We start from the raw sequence: 10419 nt of genomic DNA on the forward strand, positions 1-10419 counted from the left end.
CCCGCAGAATTGGGCTAGGCTACTTTTACACTGTTGCCGCAGGTTGTTTTTCATGTTCACGGGTTGAAGCGAACCCAAATAACATGATATTTAGCCCTTGGGATGCACATTTTACCAAAGGAACCCTGCCAAAACATTTTACCCCCCAGAATGTGATTTTTATTGGGGGACATTTTGGGATGAAACTGGTATGTGACGGGGTGGTAAATTTCATCCCCAAATGTCCGCAAATATCCCATGTGGTCAAGTTTCTCACCTAGCATACATGCATTCAATCTGAAATACAATTATCTTTGTATTAATAATGTAAAGAAATTAATAAAAAACAGTTTTCCCTATCTATTTTGCGTGACGGGGTGGTAAGTTTAAGCTTGACGGGCCCTGCTAACATGAAAAAGCAACAAACAAATAATGTAAATAAAATTAAATAGTTGCCTGCTTTTGTTCTTGGTGGCTATAAGGCTCAAATGATGTAATTTCGGCTTTGTGATGTCATTTAAAGGAACAGTGCATTATTTATAGGTAAAACAAGTTAGTGTGACGGTGGTGAGTCAACCTGAGGGACGCGCACAAATCATAAAATATTTACAAAACAATATGGTTCATTGTGAATAAATATATCTTGTGTAAACACATATAATCCTGAAAATAGTCTATGTTTGAAAAAAAAAAATTACTTGGTGATATTTTAGATGCAAAAGTCATGTTGGTTAACACCGACGTGAAATTGGCTATGTAATAATGAAAAATGATTAAAAATAGTATACTAATTTACAAAAAAAGCAACATATATCATGTTAAAAATAACTTTAAGCTTTGGAAACAGACTTTGGGACACGTTATGGCACTCGTTTTTGACTCCCTTCCCTCTTCACATCATCCAGTAGAACAGCGCGCCCTCTATCGATGAGGGTCAAACACAAACGCTCTTCACAGCTGTGGACTTAAATGTGTCAGGTATGTAAATATTAAACGCATTGGTATTTAAATATTATTATAACCCACTCATTCAAATTTTAAACTTTAACTTTCTGTGAGGAAAAACGGAATAGGCCTAAATGCACATGCGGTGACATGTTCAGGACAGCAGGGGGCGCCAAGACAACAAACATTTCTGGAGTTAAAAAAGAAAAGATATTGATTTTAAGCATCACTTTAACACTTTAAAGACATCAAATGTGTTTGTTGTTTTGTAGGTTGCATTTCTATTTAATTTTAAAACGGATAGCTTATTTATGTTTATATTTTGTGCCTTTATAATTGTAGACATTAATAATGTTAAAGGATTAGTTCACCCAAAAATGAAAATAATGTCATTAATTACTCACCCTCATGTCGTTCCACACCCGTAAGACCTTCTTTCATCTTCAGAACACAAATTAAGATATTTTTGATGAAATCCGATGGCTCAGTGAGGCCTGAGCAATGACATTTCCTCTCTCAAGATCCATTAATGTACTAAAAACATATTTAAATCAGTTCATGTGAGTACAGTGGTTCAATATTAATATTATAAAGCCACCAGAATATTTTTGGTGCGCCAAAAAAACAAAATAACGACTTATTTAGTGATGGCCGATTTCAAAACACTGCTTCAGGAAGCTTCGGAGCGTTATGAATCTTTCAAACGAAGTTCTTTTTCGTTCTACATTTAGGGTAAAATGAAGTTCGAAATGTGTGAGCAGCGATATACTGTAATCGAACATCTGACGCCGCCCACACTGCTGAGAGCGACGGTTAGATGAATATGTAAATATGTGCCGTGCACTTTCATCTCAGTAACAAAATAAACACAACAGAAATGAGAAAACAGCAAGCATTTATTATAGAAAGCATTAGAAAAGCGTCTGATCATAACAACACGAGTATGTTAGCACGAGCTCTGTAAATCAGCACTCCAGTCACGTCACGTCTTCATTTAGCACTTTATTCAATGGATTGCTTAAAATCAAGCAGCTTTACAGTATCAAACATGAAAAACAGTGTCAGTGCTTTATTGTTTTACAAGCACAACTTCATTTTGTACTATAAAGAGGCTATCCAGTGTGTTCATGTTTTCACCCGCGGAGATCTTACCTCAGCAAATTCAAACACACGTAATGAGTCAAAGACGCGAGAGAAGGCAGAGCCTCAGCGCACACCTCCTGTTACATTATCATCACTGACCAATGGCAGTACGAAGGTGTTTTGCAGCTGGAGCGAACTTTTCCCGATAGTTCGCTTTGGCAAGCCGTTTCGAACTTCCAAAAAGAACACAAAACGAACTTCGTTTTGGCCTGATTTTGTTCGAAATGACGTCACATCAGTTCATTCTTTGATTTCGTTTGAAGTATACTGGAGCCTTTATGAATCAGCGTGTCGAATCAGCGGTTCGGAGCGCCAAAGTCACGTGATTTCAGCAGTTTGACACGCGATCCGAATCATGATTCAACACAAAAGATTCATAACGCTCCGAAGCTTCCTGAAGCAGTGTTTTGAAATCGGCCATCACTATATAAGTCGTTATTTAGTTTTTTTGGTGCACCAAAAATATTCTCGTGGCTTTATAATATTAATATTGAACCACTGTACTCACATGACCTGATTTAAATATGTTTTTAGTACATTAATGGATCTTAAGAGAGGAAATGTCATTGCTGGCTATGCAGGCCTCACTGAGCCATCGGACTTCATCAAAAATATCTTAATTTGTGTTCTGAAGATGAACGAAGGTCTTACGGGTGTAGAACGACATGAGGGTGAGTAATAAATGACAGAATTTAAATTTTTGGGTGAACTAACCCTTTAATGTTGCTAAGCAGAACAAATAATAACCCAACCAAACCATATTTTTATCTAATTGTATTTATTTATTTTGTATTATTAACTTATTATTTGGCGATTTAGCGGATTCTGAAGGTTCATAATGTCCTTTAATTTTAGTTGTGCGAACGTTAAGGAAACATTCCACTGGAAATTTTACATTTGAGGAACATTTAAAATAAATTAAAAATACAGACTAAAATATTCCAGAAATAAACGTTCTGAACCACGTATAAATGTTTTTGTGCCAACATTATTAAAGACCAGAAAATTCTATTAACGTTACTGGAAGAACGTTTGTTCGTAACTTTGAGAGAACCTTGCCACAACGTTCCCCGTTAGCTCAGATATATCTCAGTTTTTTCCATCTTTATAGCTTTTCTGGAATTTATTTATCACTTTTATAATGATGAACAACTTCAGCGCTCTTTCGACAACAAATAACCGAGTCTCTCATTTTATCCTTTAGTTCTTCATTCAGTAAAATGACTTGATGTTCCTCTCCAGAGCAGATATTTTCTGAATAGCATCGGCAGGGTGTCTTGGGGCAGTTGCCCTTTTAAGATCTGCCCCAACCTCCCCCTCTTTCTCTCTTTCTCTCCCGACGCTCTGAATCAGGTTTATGTTAATGATCCCCTCCCCAGATTCACGAGCCGTGTTCACCGGAGGTGTGTGCGTGACCGCAGTGCGTGGATCAGCATGGAGACTCCACACGCGAACTTTGAGGGGAAAAACTGGATTTAATTCATTCGCCGTGGAAGCGCAGCAGCGAGGAGCGATGAAGTGGGATTTGTTGCTCTTCGTTTTCGGGTGGTGTAAACTCCCGTGGCTCGTGGATTGTTTCGTTGTTCATGTGAGTGAGGATGCGGGACCGGGCACCGCGATCGCCGATCTGGAGAGAAGCGCCTCCTGCGCGCTGGACCAGCTCATCCTGCCCCGGTTCGCGGAGAGTTTTCTGCGCCCGGATGCGGGAGTGCTCACTTTCTCGGGCGCTAATTTGAACTGCGACTCGGTTCTTTTGAACCCGTTCACTGTGTACGCGGTCGTGGACTGTGCGGACAACGCGTCCGGTTTTAGACACCTTTTAACCAGCCAGTATAGCGTGCACGTCCACGGAAAGAACTGCACGAATAAACGCAGAGGGGAAGAAAAACTGGACGTGGAAATTATAAGTTTAATAGACACTTCAGAGTGCCTTGAGGCGGGCACCAATGTTTTCCGTGTGTTTGATGTGTTACCGGGCAACCCGACGCACTGTAACGTAACCGGGACTTCAGTGCTTTACGTCTCCGACGGGCGGCTGTTTACTTCCGCTCCGCTGTGTTTCACCCGCGACTCTCTGCTAGAGTTTCAACTGCGCTGCGTGGGACGCGCACATACGGGTGTCGCGCATGCGCACTGGCGCGTGGGTCGCGGCCCGTTCACACAAGCACACCTGAGGAAGTTACTGCAGCGGGCCGCGCGCTCAAACTCGGGCCTGCTGAGCAGGAGGAGGAGGAACGTCAACAATAACCCTCAGTTTCAACCTCCCATGTATCAGGTGTCCGTTCCGGAGAATCAACCATCCGGGACTTTTGTTGTTGTTTTAAAAGCAGTTGACCCGGACGAGGGTGAAGCTGGCAGGCTGGAATACTTCTTAGAGGCCCTGTTTGACAGTCGGTCCAACAACCTTTTCGCCGTTGACCCAGCGAGCGGAGTCGTTTCCACCGTGGAGATACTAGACAGAGAAACAAAGGACACGCATGTGTTCAGAGTCACGGCTGTGGATCACGGAACGCCACGACGTACAGCCATGGCCACTCTCACCGTAACGGTCAGCGACACGAACGATCACGACCCCGTCTTCGAGCAGCAGGACTATAAAGAGAGCGTGCGAGAAAATCTGGAGATCGGTTACGAGGTCCTGACGGTACGTGCCACGGATGGCGACGCTCCCGTCAACGGAAACATCCTTTATCATTTGCTGAACAATAATGGGACTAACGACGTGTTCGAGATTGATTCCCGCTCTGGCGTTATTCGCACACGAGGTCTGGTCGACCGCGAAACCGTCGAGTCCTACATGCTGCTGGTTGAAGCAAACGACCAAGGACGCGACCCCGGCCCTCGCAGCGCTACGGCAACCGTCCACATCGTCGTGGAGGACGATAACGACAACGCGCCGCAGTTCAGCGAGAAACGCTACGTCGTTCAAGTTCCCGAAGACCTGACGCCCAACACGGAAATCCTGCAGGTGACGGCGACAGACCAGGACCGCGGGAGCAACGCCGTGGTCCATTTCAGCATCATGAGCGGGAACACGAGAGGCCAGTTCTATATCGACGCTCAGACGGGGAAATTGGACTTGGTGAGTCAGCTGGATTACGAGATGAATAAGGAGTACACGCTCCGCATTCGAGCGCAAGACGGCGGACGCCCGCCGCTCTCCAACATCAGCGGCCTGGTCACGGTGCAAGTGCTGGACGTTAACGACAACGCCCCCATATTCGTCAGCACTCCGTTCCAGGCTACAGTGCTGGAGAACGTTCCGGTTGGATATTCCGTCATTCACATTCAGGCTGTCGACGCTGATGCTGGAGATAACTCCCGATTGGAATATCGTCTCACGGAGACCACGCCCAACTTCCCGTTCACCATCAACAACAGCACCGGCTGGATTGTCGTAGCATCGGAATTGGACAGAGAAAGCGTGGACTTCTATAACTTCGGAGTGGAGGCGCGAGACCACGGAACGCCGGCTATGTCTTCATCCGCTAGCATCAGCATGACTATCCTAGACGTCAACGACAACAACCCTGAGTTCACGCAGAAGGCCTACTACATGCGTCTGAACGAGGACGCAGCCGTGGGGACGAGCGTCGTCACCGTGTCCGCCGTCGATCAGGATATCAACAGCGTGGTGACGTATCAGATCTCCAGCGGAAATACAAGAAACCGCTTCTCCATCACCAGTCAGAGCGGCGGAGGCCTGATAACACTCGCTCTACCACTGGACTACAAGTTGGAGCGACAGTACGTGCTCACCGTCACGGCGTCAGACGGCACACGCTTCGACACGGCCAAGGTTTACGTCAACGTCACGGACGCCAACACACACAGGCCCGTTTTCCAGAGCTCCCATTACACCGTCAACATCAACGAGGACCGGCCCGTCGGCACCACTGTGGTGATGATCAGCGCGACGGACGAGGACACGGGTGAGAACGCTCGGATCACCTACTTCATGGACGACAGCATCCCTCAGTTTAACATCGACGCAGACAGTGGTGCCGTGACCACACAAATGGAGCTGGACTATGAGGATCAAGTTTCGTACACGCTCGCCATCACGGCTCGAGACAACGGCATCCCGCAGAAATCCGACACCACCTACCTGGAGATCCTGGTGAACGACGTGAACGACAACTCGCCCGTGTTCCTGCGGGACCGCTACTTGGGCTCGGTCATGGAGGACATCCCCGTGTTCACCAGCGTTTTGCAGGTGTCGGCAACTGACCGCGACTCGGGCCTCAACGGACGCATCTTCTACACCTTCCAGGGCGGAGAGGACGGAGACGGCGACTTCATCATCGAGTCCACGTCGGGGATCGTCCGCACCCTGCGACGTCTTGATCGAGAAAACACGCCCATCTATAATCTCCAAGCGTTTGCGGTGGACAAAGGTGTTCCGGCGCTCAAGACGCCGGTTGACATTCAGGTGACCATTTTGGATGTAAACGATAACCCGCCTGTGTTTGAGAAAGATGAGTTTGATATCTTTGTGGAGGAGAACAGTCCCATTGGGCTGGTGGTGGCCCATATATCTGCGTCAGACCCAGATGAAGGCAGCAACGCTCAGATCATGTACCAGATCGTCGAAGGCAACATCCCTGAGATCTTCCAACTGGACATCTTCTCCGGAGAGCTCACCGCTCTGACCGACCTGGACTACGAGACGCGTTCGGAGTACGTCATCGTGGTTCAGGCCACGTCCGCCCCCCTGGTCAGCAGAGCCACGGTCCACATCAAACTCATTGACAAGAACGACAACATCCCCATCCTCAAGAACTTCCAGATTATTTTTAACAATTACGTAACCGATAAGACTAACAGCTTCCCCTCGGGAGTGATCGGGCGGATCCCGGCCCACGACCCAGACATCTCGGATCAGCTCCACTACAGCTTCGAGGCTGGAAACGAGCTGAATTTGGTGATTCTGAACCAGAGCACAGGAGAGATCCGACTCAGCCGAGCCCTGGACAACAACAGACCGCTGGAGGCGTCCATGAAGATCTCAGTCTCAGGTAAGAATCTGTTTCTTTCAGTACATGCTTCTTTAGCAGCTTGCGTGACATCTGTGCATTTGTAGCTCTCAGTGATGTATAATACATGACCTTTGCTCTGACATGCAGTGGCTCGGTATTAATAAATGAGCGAGAGAATGCTCTGCCGTGCCGCTGCGGGACACGGATGTTGGTTTAGCAGATCTGTCTCCATTTCCTTTAGGTTATTTGACATTGAAGCAGTGCACATTAACTGTTACTCACGAATGTATAGCGGTCGGTCCTCGCGTGACTGTGGCCTGATGGACAGCCTCCGGGGAAACACGCTCGGCTGGCCTCATATGATTATTGTTCATTCTGACAGAAAGATACATTGCAGGCCAATTATTATGAGACAAAACTGCAGAAATATGTTGTTTTGTAGAGTTTAAGGGCACTGATAGATATAATCGAATCTAACTTTTAAGACCATTGCAATTTGAACAAAACCTCAAATAAGTCACTTTACTTTGGTGACATGTTTGAATGAGCAGAACTGGACACAGTTATGTTCAATATATGACCAAATGTGTAAGTTTGTAAGCCGTAGAAACATGTGCGAGATCTACAAACGTATGATTTAGTGCAGTGGAGCATCAGGACATCCTTATTGTTGGGCCCTGCTTTACATGCAGTTAAATACGAGCCGAGCTTCAGCTGCTCTTTGTGTCTGTGAGGCCTGAGGGTCAAAGGTCAGTTGGCCAGTGCAGCGTAAGAACGGTTAGCGTTCGTTAGCTCAACCCGAAGACTTTGTTTTTCTGTCGCTGAGCCTCGAGAGTGTCTTTAATGAAAGAGGAAGAGCCCCTAGTGACACATGAGAGTGTTATAGATCGATTCATACATGTGTAACAGCTGGTGCCGCGTCTCAGCCAATCAGAGAGCAGGACGCAGCGCTCGCATCACACCTGCTGAGGCGTGTGTCAGTGCCACACTGAGAGAGAGGGAGAATAGAGATGAAAATACTGCTGAGGACGAGTGTGTGTGTGTGTGTGTGTGTGTGAGGCGCGGCAGGGATGTGATTTCCTGTTTGATGGTAAATATCTCTGTTTCAGACTGATGAACTGTCTCGTCTTTCATCTTTCCGGTCGGGAGTCTATTATAAGTGGTTTGAGACACACTACTTAGGCCACATTTATATTACATGGTTCAAGTGAACCAATAACGATTTGACACGGATCAGACATGACTTATGAACATGTAAACAGGAAAACAGCACATGGATTCTGGAATTCTCAGATCAGTTTCAGGCCTCATTCATATGTGGAAGTAAATCTTTCGCGTTGACGTCTGTGTTGTGAATGTTTATGAGGTCTACAGATGTTTCTGTAACAGCGACAGGATTCTTTGGATCAGGCTAAATGCGTGTGTTTTTGCTCCAGCATCAGCTGGAGAGATTATGAGCCGCTGATGTGTCTTTCTCTGCCGCTGTAAATCCTCACAGTAAATAGCAGTAAAGCCTTCAGTGATGAAACACTGAGATGGGATTGGTGTTCATGAACTCATGCTGCGACGCACTGAGCCCTTCACAGATTAGATATAGTCTTTTTGACATAACATAATGTACAGTTATTCAGTGTTCAGTAGTTTTTGGGTTTTAATTGTTCAAGATCATCATAAATTCAGTGCTGTGAAAAAGTGTTTGCCCCCATCTGAGCAAGAAAACGGCTTGGAAAACCTGTTCGAAAACAGTCCGTTCTTTAATAATAAAACTTTATAATAGATGTAATTATCATACACTGCAAACGTTTTTACAGTATATCTCATTTACAAGGTTTTTTTTCACTGGAAAACAGACAAAACTTTCTTAAGAATAGATTTTTTATAATGTATTATAATTCACATCTATTATAATCACTTTTATAATTGTTTTTATTAAGAAACTATTAGAAATATATATTCTTAAAATATAAAAATCTGCTTATAAACAGGATTTTTCACATTATATTATTATTTTGTTTATTATTTTAAATAATTATTAAGCATTTAATATGAAAAAGTAATATATTTTACTATTAAATTTGAAAACGCTTTACACAAATTTCATATCATTTCATAAAAATATTAAAAATGGCAGAGAAGCAGATGACAGACTGACAGCACTGAACATTTCTGGCACAGAACAGTCTCTCGTAGTTGAGTTTCCTGAGGATCTCTGGAGGTTCTGGAGGTTCTGGTGTGTTTGTGTAACTGAACCCGCCTTTTCTCGCTGCTCGACGCTTTGAGCCGGAGAAACACGACACTTATGAAAGGAACACGCTGCTTCTCAAACACTTTAGAAGTGTAGCTTGATTATATTTTACAAAAATGTCTTGTGATTTTAATTTGATTTTGAAAATTGATGGTGTTGTCTTGAAATCCTACTAAGAAGTTCCTTAGCGAGCTTGAAGTTGTGATGATAACTATAACATTACTATAACTGTACTACTGTATTACTATACAATATATATAATGATTAACTTTAACATCAACACCATTGTAGGATATTGTTTTGTTTATTATAAGCGCTGCAGTTTTGTCGTCTGTCTCTTTAAATGCTCGAGCTCTTTAAAGCAGGATGGATTCTGATTGGCTGTCAATGTTTTTATCGTTCATCAGCTGGAAAAATCGCTCAAATGAATAACTAATGATATTGCTTCTGTGTGTCGTTATCGTTATAGTTGTGGTCTTTGCTATTCTCTTAGAGTTAGCGTGATTATTAAAACTGCATGGTTATAGTTATCGTTGTAGTTATGATTACATTTACTGAAATAGAAAATTGTTCTAATTATTATCGTAGTTGTTTTGATTATCATTGTAGTTATAGTTATTGCTATAGTTATCATTGTTATCTTTATAGTTACCGTTATAGTTATTGTTAGTGTTATACAGTAGGTATCATTATTGTTATCTTTATAGTTAGTTATAGTTATCGTTATAGTTATTGTTATTATAGTTAGTTATAGTTATCGTTATAGTTATCGTTATAGTTATTGTTTTCATTATAGGTATCGTTATAGTTATCGCTACAGTTAGTGTTATAGGTATCGTTGTAGTTATCGTTATAGTTATTGTTATTATAGTTATAGTTATCGTTATAGTTATTGTTACTGTTGGTGTTATAGGTATCATTATAGTTATTATCTTTATAGTTATCGTTACAGTTAGTGTTAGGTATCGTTATAGTTATCGTTGTAGTTATAGTTATTGTTATCGTTATAGTTATTGTTATAGTTATTGTTATCGTTATAGGTGTTTTTATAGTTATTATCTTTATAGTTAACATTATAGTTAGTGTTATAGGTAACACTATCGTTATTGTTATTATAGTTATTGTTAT

At 43.1% G+C, this 10419-nt stretch overlaps 1 protein-coding gene across 1 annotated transcript in view; it reads left to right on the forward strand.

Annotated features, from left to right (window-relative positions):
- Positions 1–2708: 2708 nt before the first annotated feature.
- The window catches only part of celsr2 (cadherin, EGF LAG seven-pass G-type receptor 2), a 55158-nt gene continuing 47447 nt past the window's right edge, over positions 2709–10419 (forward strand). Inside the window, exon 1 of the mRNA XM_048181890.1 lies at positions 2709–7085. Within this exon, the coding sequence (XP_048037847.1) occupies positions 3425–7085 (3661 nt within the window). The 5' untranslated portion in view covers positions 2709–3424. The remainder of the gene's footprint in view (positions 7086–10419) is intronic.

Source organism: Megalobrama amblycephala, linkage group LG2 (assembly GCF_018812025.1).
Source record: "Megalobrama amblycephala isolate DHTTF-2021 linkage group LG2, ASM1881202v1, whole genome shotgun sequence".
Classification (NCBI taxonomy): domain Eukaryota; kingdom Metazoa; phylum Chordata; class Actinopteri; order Cypriniformes; family Xenocyprididae; genus Megalobrama; species Megalobrama amblycephala.